At 45.1% G+C, this 21,943-nt stretch overlaps 1 protein-coding gene across 3 annotated transcripts in view; it reads left to right on the forward strand.

The window, feature by feature from the left end:
• LOC126203412 (alpha-tocopherol transfer protein-like) overlaps positions 1 to 21,943 on the forward strand; it is a 341,643-nt gene that overhangs the window by 79,918 nt on the left and 239,782 nt on the right. For 2 of the 3 annotated variants that reach the window (XM_049937717.1, XM_049937719.1), the window contains exon 2: positions 21,031 to 21,189. The exons of the other annotated variant lie outside the window; for it this stretch is intronic. In XM_049937717.1, coding sequence (XP_049793674.1) covers positions 21,031 to 21,189 — 159 coding nt within the window. The remainder of the gene's footprint in view (positions 1 to 21,030; positions 21,190 to 21,943) is intronic. 3 annotated transcript variants of the gene reach the window in all.

Consider the following 21,943-nt stretch of genomic DNA (forward strand, 5'->3'; position numbering starts at 1 on the left):
ATTGTAACCTAAAGTTGACGCTTGACACCTCCGACGTTCAGTTGCGTGTTGTAACAAACACGGGCCACGGTCGGCGAGCAGCATCTGCAGGGACATGTTTACGATGACGACCGTGTTTACGAGTGTGGCTGTAGTGCACTGTTGTGGTTTGGTCTAGCTGTCGCAGTGTCCGCATGTAGCGCTTGCTGCTATTGTTATTCTGCATTCGTCTCCGCACGCAGACCAACTGTAGTACACCGTGTTACCAGACGTCTGCGATAGTGTAGTGTTGTAGGAACTGTGACCATGGTGTATTCGAACTCTGAAAAGGCGGAGGTGATACTCATCTATGGCGAGTGTCGACGAAATGCAGCTGAAGCCTACAGGGTGTATGGAGAACGGTACCCGGACAGAGAGCATCCAACGTGCCGCACATTGCAAAACATCTACCGCCAACTGTATGCAACAGGTATGGTCGTAGCACGCAAACTGGTCCGTAACAGGCCCATCACAGGAGAAGCGGGTGCAGTTGGTGTGTTAGCTGCTGTTGCCATGAACCCACACATGAGTACACGGGACATTGCGAGAGCCGGTGGACTGAGTCAAAGTAGTGTCATGTGCATACTGCATCGTCACAGCTTTCACCCGTTTCATGTGTCGCTACATCAGCAATTACATGGTGATGACTTCAATCATCGAGTGCAATTCTGCCAATGGGCATTAACAGAGAATGCGTTGCAGTTCTACCTGTTTACCGATGAAGCGGGTTTCACAAACCACGGGGCAGTGAATCTACGGAACATGCATTACTGGTCCGTGGACAATACTCGCTGGCTCAGACAGGTAGAGCGACAGCGACCGTGGACTGTAAATGTATGGTGCGGAATCATTGGCGACCACCTCATTGGTCCTCACTTCATTGCAGGGGCCCAAACAGCTGCAACATACATCGCGTTCAACGTTGCTCGAAAACGTCCCACTGGAAACGCGTCGACATATGTGGTATCAGCATGATGGTGCACCTGCACATTCCGCAATTAACACTAGGCTGACCCTTGACAGGATGTTCGACGGGCGTTTCATAGGACGTGGAGGACGCATAAATTGGCCAGCCCGTTCTCCTGAGCTTACACCTCTGGACTTCTTTCTGTGGGGTACGTTAAACGAGAATGTGTACCGTGATGTGCCTACAACTCCAGAAGATATGAAACAACGTATTGTGGCAGCCTGCGGCGACATTACACCAGATGTACTGCGGCGTGTACGACATTCATACGCCAGAGATTGCAATTGTGTGCAGCAAATGATGGCCACCACATTGAACATCTATTGGCCTGACATGTCGGGACACACTCTATTCCACTCCGTAATTGAAAACGGAAACCACGTGTGTACGTGTACCTCACCCCTCATGGTAATGTACATGTGCGTCAGCGTAAAAGACCAATAAAAAGTTGTTAGCATGTGGACGTAATGTGCTGTTCCAGTCTCTTCTGTACCTAAGGTCCATCACCGTTCCCTTTGGATCCCTACGTAATTCGGTGCTCTCCGATACACACGATCGAACAGCGGAGGAGTGGTACTCAAGCGTCAACTTTAGGTTACAATATCTCCGGATGTAATTAACATTTTACAATGCAACAAACGGCACTGATCGCGTATTTGTTTATATGTTCAGATGTGCTAACAAAACTAACGGGGTTCCATTGAAAAAAACGTAGGTTTATGTTAAAAAACATACTTCCGTGCATTTTTTTATGGTTTGTATTAACCAATTACACTAGCCCCTCTCCTCACGTTCTGTCTGTGAAATCCATTCGTCAGTATTTGATGTGGTTTACGAAATATATCCAGCGGTAATGTTAGGTGACTCACCCTGTATATATATATATATATATTGCAGCCCCGTCAGCAACTGTGATAGACTAATATATTGAAGATTCAGCCTCAGTTGCGCAAATTTTCTGATCTTACCATGGCTAAATTAATCTAGCCTTCTTCAGAAGCATAAAATTACTATAACATGTCAGACTAAGGCACAGTCGACATTAAAATTAAGACCTATAGTACCGTGGTGCCATGTCGAATTAAGTAGTTTTAATTATGTCAAAACAACATCGCTTTGGTTCGCTCTGAGACGCCTGGACACTTCCCTTGTTGAGAGCCCTTTCTGGCACAAAGTAACAATACGGGCGCGATCGAACCGCGTTATTGAGCGTCTAGGCATCGTTGAACTACAGACAACACGAGCCGTGTACACCCTTCCTGGTGGAATGACTGGAACTGATCGGCTGTCGGATCCCCTCCGTCTAATAGGCGCTGCTCATGCATGGTTGTTTACATCTTTGGGCAGGTTTAGGGACATCCATGAACAGTCAAAGAGAATGTGTCTGCAATAGAATATCCACAGTCAACGTCTACATTCAGGAGTTCTGGGAACCGTGGTGATGCAAATTATTTTTTGATGTGTGTAGAATCGTTATGCCATTTTCCAACAGGTCAGTGCTCGTCCGCACATGGTCCGTGTGTCTACAAACTGCCTGCGTGACACTGAGGTACTCCCACAGCCAGCATGACCCCCGGTCTGTCCCCAATACAACATATGTGGGATCAGCTCGGAGGTCAACCCCTTCCTAGCGCCAGTATCGAGAATATCAAGGACCAGTTACATCAGCAGTGAGCCAGGCTGCCTCAGGAGAGGATACAACGATCTTATGACAGCCTTTCCAATCGAACCTGTGCATGCATCCAAGCAAGAGTCAGTGCTACGTCCTGTCACATTAATGAGATCATGAGTCAGAAGCCTAAATAACCTCGTTTTACAGCGTGGACCGCTGTGGGATGCACAGAGAGAGTCACATAGGTTTTGGAAGGTACTGACAGGGATGTGGAGCCATGCTGACTCCTGTACCATAGCCATCTGCGGTTGAGGACCGATGGCGTGAACAGTCCGATCGAGATGGTCCCACAGATTCTCAATCGGGTTCAAATCCGTGGACTTTGGTCGCCATGGGAGTACAGTAAACTCATCCTCGTGCTCTTCGAATTAGAAAGGTGAACTGCGAGCTGTGTGACATGTTGCACTGTCCTACTCTTAGATACTGTCATGCCAAGGAAGAACAAACTACAGGAAGAGGTGGACATGGTTCCTTAGGAGAGAAGCATACTTATGTTGATCCATTGCGCCTTCCAGAATGATAATATTACCCACGGAATGCCATGAAAACATTCTCAGACCACAATGCCTCCTCCTCTGGCCTTTAGCCTACCGATGATTGTTGCAGGGTGTTTTTTTTAATTTCTTTATTTCATAACATAATAATTATACAAAATGACCCACCACCTTAATGATTAGTGGGTCCTATGTTTCTAGTTTTATAATAGCAGCTTCTACATTCTACTTGACTACAGACAGTACTGTAATTATTACTAGGCAGACTACTTCTAATTTAACTAGTGTTAGCATAATTTCTAGTTACTACGAAAAGGCTAGTATTAACTGCCTGCAGCGTTACAGTTGTGCCAGTGTTAATAATATAAACCTACTTGGATGCCTCGCTCATAGAGCTAATCCCTATGAGCATACCCCTGGCACAGGGCAGGCAAGAAGTTATTTATCGCTGCAGGTTCCTAACTTACTATCCTATTCTAATTAACTAAATCTACTTCCTATTCTACATCATAATCGGTGCGTTGTCTCAGTTCAGGATCACCCCACTCCCCGTTCCTGGTCGTGGCGGATTCCAACTGTAAAGTCGACCTATCCACGAACAGGCGGTACGGGATTGGGGCAGTGGTCGCAATCGGTGATTTTTTGCAGGGTGTTTGCTTTCAGACGTTTCATGCCATACATGCCAGTGGCCATCTGTCCAATGGTGGGTAAAAGGCGATTATCTGAAAACGCCACCTGCCGCCACTCGATGAATGTCCAGTTGTGGTACTGGCTCTGCAAATTCTAGTCTTCGTCGCCGATGATCAGCAGTCAGCATGGGTGCTTGAAGCAAGCACCTGCTGTAGGGGCCTATAGGCAGCAACGTTCGCTCAACAGTCGTTAGGTTGGTAGCCCCTTGGATCATCTGGGTGGTCAGTTGCGCAACAGCTGCACGTCTGTTCATCTGTACACATTTCCATAGCCATCGTTCACCGCCATCACCTACGGTCTGTTGTGCCGCTGTTGCCTCGGCATCCCACAGTTGTCTCGGCGCCGGTTTTGGATAGAACCATTTTCATATGCGCGATATATACCGGGTGATCAAAAAGTCATTATAAATTTGGAAACTCAATAAACCACGGAATAATGTAGACAGAGAGGTAAAAATTGACACACATGCTTGCAATGACATGGGGTTTTATTAGAACCGAAAAAAAACGTTATCGGGCCTTTTTTCTTCGAGGAAATGCGTGATTTTGGTTTTGTAACTGCTACCGTGACGGGTGTCAGGTACGCCGATATGTTACAGAATCATCCCCAGCCTGGCTGATAAACACCTGCTGGAACGTACGATGTTTATGCAGAATGGCGTTCCACCCCATATTGCTACACGCATGAAAGATCTCTTGCGCGCGTCGTTTGGTGATGATCGTGTGCTCAGCCGCCACTTTCGTCACGCTTGGCCTCCCAGGTCCCCAGACCTCAGTCCGTACGATTATTGGCTTTATGGTTACCTGAAGCCGCAAGTGTATCGTGATCGACCGACATCCCCTAGGGATGCTGAAAGACAACATCTGACACCAATGCCTCACCATAGCTCCGGACATGCTTTACAGTGCTGTTCACAACATTATTCCTCGACTACAGCTATTGTTGAGGAATGATGGTGGGCATATTGAGCATTTCCTGTAAAGAACATCATCTTTGCTTTGTCTTACTTTGATACGCTAATTATTGCTATTCTGATCAGATGAAGCGCCATCCGTCGGACATTTTTTGAATTTTTTTGGTTCTAATAAAACCCCATGTCATTTCAAGCATGTGTGTCAATTTGTACCTCTCTATCTACGTTATTCCGTGATTTATTCAGTTTTCAAATTTATACTCAATTTTTGATCACCCGGTAGTTTAACCATCGCAGCATGCGAACATTTTGCATATTTAGCCGTTTCGGAAATGCTTCCACCTTTTTCCGGAAAGCCAAGGATCATACTCTTTGCTCCGTCAGATAAATCGCTCAACGCTTTACGACAACGACTGTACTAAAGGCTGTATTGTTTTCCGAATCTTCTCGACACGCTTTTGTATTGTTTTCCGAATCTTCTCGACGCGCTTTATATACCCTCCACTGTAGTCGGTCTAAGAAGATCCCTGACAGCGCGTCGCGCTGTTGCCAGTTTTCAATTGCGAATTGTATACGGCTGCAGGAGCGAACAATATCAGTCTCTAGAGTTCTGTTAATACTCAGGCATTCTCACAGAAACGTTTACAAAATCACGCTACATTATTGGTTGAGGTAGTCCTGCGAACTTGCCATGTCCAGCCCACTGCAGCTATGAGAGATCAACTTTCGCCGAATCAACTATAGTGCTACCACCTGTCCTCTGCGGATGGTTATCGCCCGTTGACGTCGAACATAGGTGGTGGTCACATTAATGTGTCTCGACAGCCTCATAATGCTAATTTCTGTCTAAATTTGACTCGATTTTGTAATCACTGAAATAACACCGTACAAGCTTTCAAAGCTTGAAGTTTCATCTTATTTCTTCCTTCTCTTCTGGGTGCTTCATTTTTTTTTCCTCTCAGTGTATGTGATAATAGAAGCAAAAACATTCCAGTAAATATGTGTCTGCAAACGAGGTGTTTGGGAGATAATTTCAAACACCTTCGGATTATCTCGTAAACCTAGACAGAGTGGTGTGATTCGCTTCTCCTGTTTGTCAACAGTATGAACTAGAGTGCTGTGCATTTCATGTTCGCGGATACATGTCTATACAGTGCAGCGTTTTTGCATCTATTACCACATACTTTTATTCGTGTTAGTTTTCAGTATTAATTATGAAACACCGTGTACATGTCATCAACATATTTAATCGCCGTTAGACGCCTGTTGAAACTGGAGCCAGAATAATATGGCTCTGAGCACTATGGGACTTAACTTCTGAGGTCATCAGTCCCCTAGAACTTAGAACTACTTAAACCTAACTAACGTAAGGACATCAGACACATCCATGCCCGAGGCAGGATTCGAACTTGCGATCGTAGCGGTCGCGCGGTTCCAGACTGTAGCGCCTAGAACCGCTCGGCCACTCCGGCCGGCGCCAGAATAATAACTCAGGCGTTTCTGTGCAATCGTTTTACAATTAATCTTTACTACAATGGTGCAGTTCTTTTTGAGTTATTCCACAGCATTAACCATAATACCTTTATTAGGGTGGTAGTGTTGCAATACCTAGAGCATGGCCTCTCAAACACGGAAAATCGCGCGCATGCAAAGTAGTGTGCAAAGAGTGTGCACGGCGCATTGGTCCAACTCGGCTTAATTTGCCTTAACTCGGCTTGCGTGGTGTAACTACCGTAGTGCGCTGCGGACTGCGTTGATGATGGTTTTTTTTTCAACACTGAAATAAATGAGGGAAGAATTATTGGAATAATGGAACAACCTGCTTCGAAAAAAAAAGCAAAGATTTCCGAACGTCCATTTAAGCCGGAGTGGGAACAACCTTACTTTTTTTGTTAGCTGTGATGATAAAGCCAAGTGTCAGACCCGCCTTACAGTAATTACGTTTGTAAGAAAATTGTCTTTTGAAAGATACTACAGTAAATTGCATTCAAAAAAGTATAGTGAAATCATAGGGGACACCAGAGGGGAAGAATTAAGGAAGTCGCTAACTCGGCCGGCCAGTGTGGCCGAGCGGTTGTAGGCGCTACAGTCCGGCACCGCGCGACCGCTACGGTCGCAGGTTCGAATCCTGCCTCGGGCATGGATGTGTGTGATGTCCTTAGGTCAGTTAGGTTTAATTAGTTCTAAGTTCTAGGCGACTGATGACCACAGAAGTTAAGTCGCATATTGCTCAGAGCCATTTGAACCAGCCAGGCACCACACTTCAATTAAGAATGTATCAGACTGCGCAGAGGCAAAGACTGTGCCACAAAAAGACCAAAGATTGTTTAACACTAATCTAAATTGCTCTCTCTGACGTGAACATCGATAACTTACAAGATCAAAAGGATATGCCCACCTTACACATTTTGGCTGGGGACACATATGCGAAGAAATTGCCTGCAGGAATAGATATTGAAGCAAAGATTGTAGGAGAGGAGAGAAAGAAGAATATTTGGAAGGCTGGATGAAGTTAAAGAAGGATGAAGTTAGCAGCAGATTAAGCATCTAGCCGATATCCATCATGAGACAGATCTGCCAAAGAGGAAGAAGACGTATCGCTCGTAGCCTGGTTCAAGCCTTTCGACCTGAAGCCAGTTCAGCTGCTTGAGTGTCAGTGCCACTAGTTGTCTTTCCAAGCTGTTTATCATTTGACCTCCCGGTGCTGAATGAACCCCAATCCAGACTTCTCTCAGAAAAGTCTCCGATTGTCATCGAGAATCGTTAGGCCACTGAGGCGCTAGTCGATAGACTACGGAGGTTGCCTAAGGCAAAACAGCCAAGATCGCATCACGAGAGACTAACTAGATATTCTGCAGCACTGGGTTTTCCAAAACCGCAGTTGCGGTTGAGCTTGTGACGAACACATGGCGAGACATTGTTAGCACTGTAGTTGGAACACGACGAGCCATGACATTCTTCCATACAGTAACCTTGCTGGGGTTTTGTAAGCAAACAAACCGGTTGTCTCACACAGCAGGCGAAGACGTTAACGAGCCAAGTTAAGAAAAGAGGAAAGGCAGAAAGACTCCACCGCGTAGGGGATTTCCACTCTTTGCACGCGAGAGACTTACGCAACCAGGTGATATTAGAACAACACGGTTACTCAGTATAGGATTACGATTAAGAATAATCACATCTCCTTAATATGTAACAAGCATGTAATAAACAGGAGTTCCACTAATCAGTGCCAATATTGATACATTATGAACAAAGCGTGCAAATTATACGACAGCTACACTAGCTGATGATGATCATTCCTACCTATGTAGGTTGGGATCAAGAAATTATTTTCGCATTCGGAAGAGAAAGTTGGTGACTGAAATTTCGTAAATAGATCTCGCCGCGACAAAAAACGTCTTTGCAATAATGACTTCCATCCCAACTCGCGTATCATATCTGCTACACTTTCTCCCCTATTACGTGATAATACAAAACGAGCTGCCCTTTTTTGCACCCTTTCGATGTCCTCCGTCAATCCCACCTGGTAAGGATCCCACACAGCGCAGCAATATTCTAACAGAGGACGAACGAGTGTAGTGTAAGCTGTCTCTTTAGTGGACTTGTTGCATCTTCTAACAAGGGAACCTCCCCATCGCACCCCCCTCAGATTTAGTTATAAGTTGGCACAGTGGATAGGCCTTGATAAACCGAACACAGATCAATTGAGAAAACAGGAAGAAGTTGTGTGGAACTGTGAAAAAATAAGCAAAATATACAAACTGAGTAATCCACGGGTCGCATAGGCAACATCATGGACAAAATGAGTTCAGGAGCGTCGTGGTCCTGTGGTAGCGTGAGCACCTCCGGAACGAGAGGTCCTTGGTTCAAGTCTTCCCTCGAGTGAAAATTTTATTTTCTTTATTTTTGCATAGTTATTATCTGTCCGTTCGTTCATTGACGTCTTTGTTCACTATAATAAGTTTAGTGTCTGTGTTTTGCGACCGCATCGCAAAACCGTGCGATTAGTAGACGAAAGGACGTGCCTCTCCAATGGGAACCGAAAACATTTGATCGCAAGGTCATAGGTCAACCGATTCCTCCACAGGAAAACACATCTGATATATTCTATACGACACTGGTGACGGCATGTGCGTCACATGACAGGAATATGTTGTCGACCCACCTAACTTGTACACTTGGCGAAGGGGTAAAAAGATTCTTCTACCTTGCCCGATTTAGGTTTTCTTGTGGATGCGATAATCACTCCCAAAAAAGTGATGAAAACATAAGAGTTTGTCACATAAACTGAAAATAAAAAATTAAAGTTTTCACTCGCCGGTAGACTTGAACCTAGGACCTTTCGTTCCGCAGCTGCTCACGTTACCACGAGACCACGGCGCTCCTGCGTTCTCAGTCTTCTTGACCTTGCATATCTTCCCATGAACTACTCAGTTTGTATATTTTGCTTATTTTTTCACAGTTCCACACAACTTCTTCCTGTTTTCTCAATTGATCTGTTTTCAGTTTTTCAAGGTCTATCCACTGTGCCAACTTACAACTAAATCTGAGGGGGGTGCGATGGGGAGGTTCCCTTGTAAGAGTCCTGCCAATGAAACGCAACCTTTGGCTCGCCTTCCCCACAATATTATCTATGTGGTCTTTCCAACTGAAGTTGTTCGTAATTTTTACACCCAGGTACTTAGTTGAATTGACAGCCTTGAGAATTGTACTATTTATCGAGTAATCGAATTCCAACGGATTTCTTTTGGAACTCATATGGATCACCTCACACTTTTCGTTATTTAGCGTCAACTGCCACCTGCTACACCATACAGCAATCTTTTCTAAATCGCTTTGCAACTGATACTGGTCTTCGGATGATTTACTAGACGGTAAATTACAGCATCATCTGCGAACAACCTAAGAGAACTGCTCAGATTGTCACCCAGGTCATTTATATAGATCAGGAACAGCAGAGGTCCCAGGACGCTTCCCTGGGGAACACCTGATATCACTTCAGTTTTACTCGATGGTTTACTGTCTATTACTACGAACTGCGACCTTCCTGACAGGAAATCACGAATCCAGTCGCACAACTGAGACGATACCTCATAGGCCCGCAGCTTGATTAGAAGTCGCTTGTGAGAAACTGTGTCAAAAGCCTTCCCGAAATCCAGAAACACGGAATCAACCTGAGATCCCCTGTCGATAGCGGCCATTACTTCGTGCGAATAAAGAGCTAGCTGCGTTGCACAAGAACGATGTTTTCTGGAACCACTCTGATTACGTATCAATAGATCGTTCCCTTCGAGGTGATTCATAATGTTTGAATACAGTATATACTCCAAAACCCTACTGCAAACCGCCGTCAATGATATAGGTCTGTAGTTCGATGGATTACTCCTACTACCCTTCTTAAACACTGGTGCGACCTGCGCAAGTTTCCAATCTGTAGGTACAGATCCATCGGTGAGCGAGCGGTTGTATTTGATTGCTAAGTAGGGAGCTATTGTATCAGCGTAATCTGAAAGGAACCTAACAGGTATACAATCTGGACCTGAAGACTTGCCCGTATCAAGAGATTTCAGATGCTTCGCAACCCCTAAAGTATCTACTTCTAAGAAACTCATGCTAGCAGCTGTTCGTGTTTCAAATTGTGGAATATTCCATTCGTCTTCCTTGGTGAAGGAACTTGGGAAAACTGCGTTCAGTAACTCCGCTTTAGCGGCACAGTCGTCGGTAAAAGTGCCATCGGCACTGCGCAGCGACGGTATTGACTGCGTCTTGCCGCTTGTGTACTTTACATACGACCAGAATTTCTTCGGATTTTCTACCAAATTTCGAGACAATGTTTCGTTGTGGAACCTATTAAAGGTATCTCGCACTGAAGTCCGTGCCAAATTTCGCGCGTCTGTAAATTTTAGCCAATCCTCGGGATTTCGCGTTCTTCTGAACTTCGCATGCTTTTTCCGTTGCCTCTGCAACAGCGTTCGGGCCTGTTTTGTGTACCATGGGGGATCAGTCCCATCTCTTACCAATTTATGAGGTACGAATCTCTCAATTGTTGTTGCTACTATATCTTTTAATTTGAGCCACATCTCGTCTACATTTGCATAGTCAGTTCGGAAGGAATGGAGATTGTCTCTTAGGAAGGCTTCTAGTGACACTTTATCCGCTTTTTTAAATAAAATTATTTTGCGTTTGTTTCTGATGGATTTGGAATAAACGGTATTGAGCCTAGCTACAACGACCTTGTGATCACTAATCCCTGTATCAGTCATGATGCTCTCTATTAGCTCTGGATTGTTTGTGGCTAAGAGGTCAAGTGTGTTTTCGCAACCATTTACAATTCGCGTGGGTTTGTGGACTAACTGCTCGAAATAATTTTCGGAGAAAGCATTTAGGATAATCTCGGAAGATGTTTTCTGCCTACCACCGGTTTTGAACAAGTATTTTTGCCAACATATCGAGGGAGGGTTGAAGTCCCCACCAACTATAACCGTATGAGTATACGGATACCTACAGGTGGCCATTAATGTGAGGTGCGTTCAGCCTTCAGCTTTAAGATCGCTTAAACTATTCTGGGGATACTTTCCATAAGGTTGTAACGTCCCCTTAGAAAAATTATGAATTATTGTGCTTGTATACCTCTTGCGTTATTTGATTTACAAACAGCTGAGCAAAACTGAACGTACTCAGACATTTTTCTCTTTACTCATTCTGATCATCACTAAACTGACACACAATATTTTAGCGCAACGCAATCTGACTTTCAATAATCCCTACAAAAGAATGACCCTGGGTAACAATAACCTCTACCTTTCATGAATCACTTACCTCACAAAAATCTTTGTTACACGAACTACTGCAGTACAGCGAGCGCCAATACTGCCACCTAAATAAAAGATTCTGACTACTGAAGGCACTAACTACTGATAGGCAAAGTTAGCAAATGAAAGATTTTGATAGAGAACAAACAATGTATTTTACCTTAATAGTGTTCAGAAATATATATATATATATATATATATATATATATATATATATATATATATATATATATATATATATATATATATCAGTTCATGATATCCTGTCTTACAAATTTCGTTTTTCTGACGCACACACGTCCAGATCGTCCGCTCTCAAAACTCTGCCATCTCTCCCCACATCCACCACTGCTGGCGGCTCACCTCCAACTGCGCAACGCTACGCGATGTTCACATCCAACTGCCCAACACTACAATAGCGAATATTCCAGCAATGCCAACCAGCCACAGACTGCACACAGCACAGTTAGTGATTTTCATACAGAGCGCTACGTGGCGTTACCAACATAAAAACCTAAACAGCCTACTTACAAGGTTTCTGAATGTCTGTGGAGCAATGGCAGGCCATTCTTTCTCAAGAGCCGAAGCCAGAGAAGGTATAGATGGACACTTGGATCTGAAACGAAGTCGATATTCAAACTCATCACAAAGGTGTACAATTTGGTTCACATCGGGACTCTGGACAGACCAGTTCATTTCAGGAATGTCAATGTTCAGAAATCATTGCCTCACACATGCTGCTTTATGACAGGGAACACTGACGCGTTGATACATGCAGCCATCGTCTCTGAACTGTTCCTCTCCTGTTCAGAGTAATCAGTGCTATGAAAAGTGTTCATAGCCTTTTGCATTTAGCGTTTTCTTGAGCGCAGTAAGGGGACCACATCACAAGCACAAAAAACACCCCCATTCCGTAACACCACCTCATCCGTGTATCAATGCACTTGATGGGCGGGTAACATTCTACAGTCACTCGCGAAATCCAAACCCTTGCCACGGGGCATAATGTGATTGGACACTCCAAATCATTCGTTTCCAGTCAGTCGCTAACCATTGGCGTCGCTGTTTACACTACCCAAGCATCGCTTAGCACTGACAATAGAAACGTGTGGCTTATGAGAAACTGGTCGGCCATTGTTCCCAATTCTTTTTAATTCCCTACGGGCAGCCATCGTGTTAACTGGACTAAAGAATTCCGCTGATTTCATGCGATTTTTCTACAGCCACTCCCCACAACTGTAGACGGCTTCTGTCCGTCAATACATGAGGTCTACGTGGTCTACCTGGACTTGTTTTAGGAGCTGTTGTGTTCCATTCGCGTTTGCACTTCACCGTCATATCACCAACAGTGCGCTTGGTCAGCTTTAGAAGGACTGAAATATCTCTGACGTATTTGCTACACCAGTGATATCCCACGTTCTAAGTCAGTGAGTTCTGAACCACTCATTGTGCGGTTACTGCTTCTCTGGTGGCAATCCAACACTCCCCGCCTCCTTTCATACTGGCGGGTCCGTCTCTCCTGACATCTAGTAGTCAGTTCCTCGTTACACAGGCGTGACCGAATACTTTTGATCAGGTAGTGTAAACGTGTGTTATTCGAAGTAGTGTACAACGTGAGCTTCAAATTATATTTGTTGTTGTGGCCTTCAGTCCAGAGACTGGTTTGATGCAGCTCTCCATGCTACTCTATCCTGTGCAAGCTTCTTCATATCCTAATAACTACTGCAGCCTACATCCTTCTGAATCTGTTTAGTGTATTCATCTCTTGGTGTCCCTCTACGATTTTGATCGACCCGTCTCCAGCACTACAACAGGACAGCAGCTGCCTGTATGTGCAGTGTTCTACAGCAGTGTCAAAACTAGCAACTAGGACAAAAGGGTCGAAGCTCATTACTTTGTTGCTACATTCTATGTAGCTCAAACTTGTAATTGTTATACTGAAGAGCATTGATTATTTTGTCTGTCGCCCTTTGCTTGCGACACACATAAAGTTAACTATTGTATTTTTTTCTTTTGTAATAAAACTTATCAGTACGATTTGTTTGATTGTTGTCTAGCAATCCGACAAAGCATGTTTCCTAGACACCCCATATTCGACGACTAGGCAGGATTCTACATTTCTAAAAGTTATTTGCCGTTTTCACAATTAAAGGTTACTTTTGTATAATTAATTTGTAAACACCCTGTTTGTTTGAAATGTAGCCTTATACGGAAATGGGGCGTTTACGGTAAATAGCGCAAACGAGATGGGAAGAAAAGTTATTGAAACATACTGTTACGGAAGAATGCTGAAGATCAGAAAGACAAATCGGTTCTCTAATAAAGTGTTATTGCATCAAATTGGGAAAAAATGAAATTTATGACGTAACTTAATTAATGTAAGAGTAAAACTCCGATTGGAATCTCGTGAGGTATCAAAGGAAAATTATTTTGTTACTGCAGGGAAGTGTAGGTGGTAAAAAATGTAGAGGGAGACCAACGCTTCACTACAGTAAGCAGAATCAAGTGGGTGTAGATTGAAGTAGTTAGGCAGATATGAAGGAGCTTGCGATGGGATTGACTGCTTTGGAGAGTTGCATCAAACCAATCTCCGGACGGAAGACCGCAGGCACAACTCTATTCAGCACACCGGGCAAAACGTTAGTCCCCCCGTAACAGACGCCATACTAACACCGTGCAACAACGCCTTTACAACTGATAACAGCCCCCATTTTGGTCGGTGTGAAAGTCCACAAGTTTCCTCGGGATGCCATATCCAGCGGAAGCCGCTTGTTGACGATTAGATCCCATACAGCAACTACTTGTTGATTGTTATGTGTAGCCCTCTTTTAAAGAAAGTCGTAGATTTTTTCACGGGATTAAAATCGGGTGGTTTAGCGGGCAAGACGCGGTGCAATAGGGTGCCCAGGTTGTTCTTCGAATCAGAAGCGTATGTGTCCAGTCCTGCAACCACGATTGTTGTCACTTTGCTCTTTTCTCACATGATATACTGCGAACTATGGATGAAGGGCAACTAGCAGGTGCCATATTTCTATATTTCCCTTAGGCGTTTGACACGGTGCCCCATTGCAGGCTGTTATCAAAGGTACGAGCATATGGAATAGGTTCACTGATATGTGAGTGGTTCGAAAACTTCTTAACTAATGGAGTTCATTATGTTGTCCTCGACTGCGAGAGTTCATCAGAGACAAGAGTATGGTTTGGAGTGCCCCAGGGAAGTGTGATAGCACCCCTGTTGTTCTCGGTATACATGAATGATTTAGCGGACAGGGTGGGCAGCAATCTGCGGTTGTTTGCTGATCATATTGTAGTGTACGCTAAGGTGTCGAGATTGAGTGACTTTAGGAAGATACAAGACGACTTAGATAAAATTTCTAGTTGGTGTGATGAATGGCAGCTAGCTCTAAACGTGGAAAAATGTAAGTTGATGCAGATGAGTAGGAAGAAAATAACCTGTAATATTCGGATTCAATATTGCTAGTGTTCTACTTGAAACAGTCAAATCGTTTCAATATCTGGGCATAACGTTGCAAAGCGGTATGAAATGCAATGAGCATGTCAGAGCTGTGGTAGGGAAGGCGGATGGTCGATTTCGGTTTATTGGGAGAATTTTAAGAATGAGCGACCGCATGTAGGACGCTGGTGCGACCTATTCCTGAGTACTGCTCGACTGTTTGGTATCCGTACCAAGTCAGATTGAATGAGAACAATGAAGCAATGCAGAGGCGGGCTGCTACATTTGTTGCCGGTAGGTTCGAACAGCACGTGTTACGGAGACGCTTCGGGAATTCAAATGAGAATCTCTGGAGGGAAGGCGACGTTCTTTTCGAGAAACACGGTTGAGAAAATTTAGAGAATCGGTGTCTGAAGCTGACTGCCGCCAACATTAAGGGTGAGCACAAAGTCTTGCCCTGATTATAAAAATTTATAACAGAATTACCGTTTGACATAATAAGTTACATTTGATGTCGTTACATAGGGTAGTGTCATTAGTTTTTTTAAGACCACTTACGTTAGTAAACCCCAGCGTGTGCTCCCTTGGTAGCTCGCATAATGTCGAGGCGGTATTCCAGTTCCCGCCAGGTGGAAAAATCCATTACCGCTAACATTTACTTAGACGTTTTGCAACAGTGCAACAGTTCATTGCCCCACAGTTAGAAGAATATCAACCATGGATAATTTTCCAGCAAGATGAAACATCCCCCCTCGGAGCTTTGATAGTTCGTGATTTCCTGGATGAAACATCTGCGGAGCGCGGTTCTAGGCGCGCAGTCCGGAACCGTGGGACTGCTACGGTCGCAGGTTCGAATCCTGCCTCGGGCATGGATGTGTGTGATGTCCGTAGGTTAGTTAGGTTTAAGTAGTTCTAAGTTCTAGGGGACTGATAACCACAGCAGTTGAGTCCCATAGTGCTCAGAGCCATTTGAACCATCTGCGGAGCGGTGGATTGGAAGGAACGGTCCAACACCCTAGCCACCCCGCTCTCCAGACATTGACTTATTTTTCTAGGGCTGTATCAAAGACAGAGTCTTCGTCACACCAGTTGCTGACGTCGACGAACTGAAGGCTAGGATATAAGCTGCTGTGGGTACTGTGACAGTACACATGTTACGAAACACCTGGCGGGAACTGGAATACTGGTTATTCTGTAATAAATTGTTATAATCAGGGCAAGACTTTGTGCTCACCTGTACACTGACTTGTGTTTCGTGGCCACGTGTGTTACAAAGCTGCCGAATTTTATCACAAGGCTGCATTTAGACAACTAGGGCCCGCCATCTAAACAACTTCGTGTGCTACTCGTTGTTTGTAGACACGAAACAGACGCGAAACAGCAACAAATCCAGGAACTTCGTCCACCGTATGGTTGAGTGAATGTAGGAGGCCACGGCAAACACGATTGCATCTTTTCGCCACTGTGTCACGTCCTTACATGTACCCACGTTTACGCACAACTGAGCAGAGGCAGTGAGCACGCGCAGTAGTGCACGTGACACTACCGCTGCGCCATTTGTAAAACTATTACGACGATTCATCTTTGCCTGCGTCCGCCCCCGATAGCACGAGGGACTGTCAATCCTAAGGGCCCGGGTTCGACTCCCGCCTGCGTCGGAGATTTTCTTCCCCCCCCCCCCCCCCCGGTAGCTGAGTGGTTAGCACGAGGGACTGTCAATCCTAAGGGCCCGGGTTCGACTCCCGCCTGCGTCGGAGATTTTCTTCCCCCCCCCCCGGTAGCTGAGTGCTCAGCACGACGGGGACTGTCGTCAATCCTAAGGGCCCGGGTTCGATTCCCGCCTGGGTAGGAGATTTTCTCCGCTCAGGGACTGGGTGCTGTGTTGTCTTAATCATCATCATTTCATCCCCATCGACGCGCAAGTCGCCGAAGTGGCGTCAAATCGAAAGACTTGCACCAGGCGAGCGGTCTACCCGACGGGAGGCCCTCGTCATACGACATTGTGCGTGCGCACTGGGGTGACTATTTTTTTTTTCGTCTGGTGAGCTTATCTGTTCCCTGTCGGTTAGGATCTTTTTACGACCACTGTTCTCCCGCTGTGTTCATGGTAGTGAGAGGTACACCACTCCCTGTAAACATGCTGGACAGTCCTAATATGTACACCAACAAATCGGGCAACTACATCCTCGATATGAGCATGGTCAAAAACGATAGCTCCTTTCTGCCACTCTGTCACGCCTCCATGTCGACCCATCTGAGTGTGCTCGTTCGATACAACAGACTGGCACATACACATTGCCGTGACTTTTCTCAGCAGTAGAGCGTCCTGTGACCGCCTGGTAAAGTCCGCGCACGATTCGGTGGCCGACGTGCAGTGACCAATATTCGACCGAAGCGCTGGACACTCGGAGTTCATTCGTTTGTCCGGAAGGGGAGGCCCACATTGCTGGACTTCGGCCAGTCAGCGACGCGCTGCCATGACAGAATCTAGGCGCACGTTCTGCAATCTTTCTCAAATTATTTTACAGAAATTATTCGATAAAAAATATCATTTTTGCTTTACTTATAGCCTTTTTATGTCAGCTTCAGGATGACATGGCGGTTATTTCGTTAAAGTTATAGTTTTTGTGATGTTTGCAGGAAAGTAAGACAGTGCACAAATTTCGAAAAAGTTTCCAATTAAAGACAGGTGTCGCTGTGATTTTGAATTGGGGGAGATATTACATAATATGTCGCTGCGTATCAAATTTAGCTGATATATTGAAGTTTTCTTTAGACTTGGGTAGAGATCTCTATCTGTCACCAATCTTCAGAAAACCTATCTGTTGTAGCACACTCATTTGCGAGCGCATGTGAAAGCGACGAAGTCAGAATGAAATATTCACAACGTCCCTCATACTTCATAAACTGTTTGAGATATAGAAATGAAATTTTGGCAAACGACAGTACAGAAAGAGGAGAATATTTTGCTATATATTTATTATGCTGTATGAAACTTCCCCCTAGAAAAATTATGAATGACTGTGCTGGTAAACCTCTTATATTATTTGACTTTCAAACAGCTGAGCAAAACTCAGTGTACTCAGACATTTCTCTCTTTACTTATTCTGATCATCACTAAACTGACACACAATATTTTTAGCGCAACGCAATCTGACTTTGAATAATCCCTAAAAAAAATAGCCCTGACTAACAATAACCTATACCACTCATGAATCACTTATCTCACAAAATTCTTCGTTACTCGAACTACAATACAGCGAGCGCCAATACTGCCAGCTAAATAAAAGATTCTGACTACTGAAGGCACTAACTGTTCATAGGCATAGTTAGCAAATGAAACATTTTGATGGGGAACAAACAATGTATTTACCTTAATAGTGTTCAGAAGTCATAATATATATTTCAGTTCATGACATCCGGTCTTATAAATTTCGTTTTTCTGACGGACACACGTCCAGATCGTCCGCTCTCAAAACTCTGGCATCTCTTTCCCCAAATCCACCACTGCTGGCGGCTCACCTCCAACTGCGCAACGATACGCGCTGTTCACATCCAACTGACCAACACTACTATAGCGAATATTCCAACAATACCAACCAGCCACAGACTGCACACAGCACAGCCAGTTATTTTCATACAGAGCGCTACGTAGCGTTACCTACATAAAAACGTAAACAGCCTATTTACATGTGTTTTTCCAATAACATCAGTTTTTCGATGAAAGAACGTATTTTTAAGAGCCATTGATAGCTGGTGAAACGAGAAGTGCTGTGGGTCTTGGAACAACATAAGTGAAGAGATTACACGTTTATTTTTGTATCGATGACGTGTTTTTTCATAAGCTCTTGGACTTCTTCTCAGTTGCTCTCTGAATAAAACACTGTCTCAGGTATCTCTCGCAGTTGCGTCTGTACAACATGTTAGTGAGGTGACAATGCGTGAAGTCCGCTGTATTTTGGCAAAAGAAGCAAATTTTACCATGAGAGCAAGAGAAATGTAGGTTTTACTCAAAATTCGCTACTCACGGCGCTTCTCTGAATGTTACAAATAGTTAACGATCCAGGCGAAAACAAATCGCTGTTTTCTTTTTAGTGGAATTCTTTGTAGATACTAACGAAAGTAGACGTCCTGTAGATCTTTTTGAAAGATCGCCATGCAAGTGCCGGACTTTGTGGCCGAGCGGTTCTAGGCACTTCAGTCCGGAACCGCGCTGCTGCTACAGTCGCAGGTTCGAATCCTGCCTGGGGCATGGATGTGTGTGATGTCCTTAGGTTGGTTAGGTTTAAGTAGTTCTAAGTCTAGGGGACTGATGACCTCAGATGTTAAGTCCCATAGTGCTTAGAGCCATTTGAGCTATCACCATGCAAGTGTAGCTGTGGACGGGCTCCACTCCAAAAGAAATGCTCACTATTTTTGTAAAAATACAGCTTTCATTCTGCATGTGTGAAAGTTTTACAGTGTTTAGATACGGCCTTCCAGCTTGTTTTCAAACTTAGTTCAACCTGTTCCCGTGAGTGGTGCCGCCACAGCATGTCTTCAAGATGGCTGCTACACTTGACGCTCGTCAGAAGCAACGTGCTGTCATAGAATTCCTGTGCTGTGAAAACGAGACTGTGGGAAACATCAACAAGAGGTTGAAAAAGGTGTATGGAGATGCTGCTGTCGATCACAGTACAGTTGGTCGGTGGGCAAGCAGGTTACCTGATGAAAGCGGACACGGCAATATAGAGGATTGTCCTCGCAGCGGCAGGCCTCGTACTGTACACACTCCAGACAATGTGCAGAGAGTTAACGAATTGGTGACTGCTGACAGACGCATCACAGTGAACGAATTGTCACGGTACGTTGGGATATGGGAAGGAAGTGTTTGCAGAATAATGAAAGTGTTGGCGTTAAAAAAGGTTTGCGCCAGGCGGTTTCCCAGGATGTTGACAGTGGCTCACAAAGAAACAAGAAAAACGGTATGCAGCGAACTTTTGGGACAGTACGAGAATGGTGGAGATGCATTTCTTGGAAGAATTGTGACAGGTGATGAAACATGGCTCCATCATTTTTCACCAGAGACAAAGAGGCAATCACTGGAGTGGCATCATGCAAATTCACCCAAGAAAAAAAAATTCAAAACCACACCTTCTGCTGGAAAAGTTATGGCTGCGGTGTTTTTCGATTCCGAAGGACTCTTGCTTGTGGACATCATGCCAAGTGGAACCACCATAAATTCTGATGCGTATGTGACGACACTGAAGAAACTTCAAGCTCGACTGAGTCGTGTTGGGCCCCATCGGCAAAAGCAGGATGTTTTGCTGTTGCACTACAATGTACGGTCACATGCCAGTCAAAAAACCATGGAAGCGATCACAAAACTCGGATATGCAACACTGAAACACCTGCCTTGCAGTCCTGACCTGGCTCCATGTGACTATCATCTCTTTGGGAAACTGAAAGACTCTCTTCGTGGAACAAGGTTTGAAGATTATGCACGCTGCCAAACAGTGGCTCCAACAGATTGGTCCAGAGTTTTACCGTGCGGGTATACAGGCGCTGGTTCCAAGATGGCGTAAGGCAGTTGAGAGGGATGGAAATTATGTGGAGAAATGAAAATATTGTTCCTAGAGGATGTATCTACACACTGTAAAACTTTCAGACATGTAGAATAAACGAGTGATTTTTAAAAAATAGTGTGCATTTCTTTTGGAGTGACCCTCATATTTACAAAAAAATATGAGTGTAGGCTTCAGTTTCGAAGGGCACTTCCCCTCCAGCGCTCGGCATTTCCCCTACCGTGTAACCCCCACACCTGCCGCTCTCCGCACGCGTGCCCAGCCTATTGCGCATCTAGCGGTCACGTTATTCTGCGCGGACTCTGTTAACCGTACAGCATATACAGTGCAACAAGCAGAGCGGAGCACTCTTTAAAATGACTGAGTAATATTGTCTGGCATGTAAGTTAACTGTTTACTGGCTACAGGTTGAGTGGTTTCTTGAATAGCTACTGGTGTGTGCGCAGCTCCGCCGGCAGAGACGGAAGCGCCTCCGCGGGCCCAGAAGGAGCCGCCCTCGCCGTTCCTGAGGGGCCTTCCTGAGCCGCTGCCCGAGCACCAGCTGCCCGCCGTCCAGGAACTGCGCCGCTGGCTGGACACGCAGCCGCACCTGCCGCCGCTCACAGGTCTGTGCCCTCGCTCTCCCACGCCCTGTGGCAAAGTCAGACACTGAGAGAGGAACAATCACGTCGCACCAACGACCAGCTCCAGGAAAATTAAGTTCTTATGTCGGGTACTCATCAAGTATACTCAACACCTCGAAAGTGTCTACACTACTGGCCATTAAAATTGCTACACCATGAAGATGACGGGCTACACACGCGAAATTAAACCGACAGGAAGAAGATGCTGTGATATGCAAATGATTAGCTTCTCAGAGCATTCACACAAGGTTGGCGCCGGTGGCGACACCTACAACGTGCTGACATGAGGAAAATTTCCAACCGATTTCTCATATATAAACAGCAGTTGACCGGCGTTGCCTGGTGAAATGTTGTTGTGATGCCTCGTCTAAGGAGAAGAAATGGGTCCCATCACGTTTCCGACTTTGATAAAGGTCGGATTGTAGCCTATCGCAATTGCGCTTTATCGTATCGTGATATTGCTGCTCGCGTTCTTCGAGATCCAATGACTGTTAGCAGAATATGGAATCGGTGGGTTCAGGAGGGTAATACGGAACGCCGTACTGGATCCCAACGGCCTCGTATGACTAGCAGTCGAAATGACAGGCATCTTATCTGCATGGCTGTAACGAATCATGCAGCCACGTCTCGATCCCTGAGTCAACACATGGTGACGTTTGCAAGACAACAACCATCTGCACGAACAGTTCGACGACGTTGGCAGCAGCATGGACTATCAGCTCGGAGACCATGGCTG

Source organism: Schistocerca nitens, chromosome 9 (assembly GCF_023898315.1).
Source record: "Schistocerca nitens isolate TAMUIC-IGC-003100 chromosome 9, iqSchNite1.1, whole genome shotgun sequence".
Classification (NCBI taxonomy): Eukaryota; Metazoa; Arthropoda; class Insecta; order Orthoptera; family Acrididae; genus Schistocerca; species Schistocerca nitens.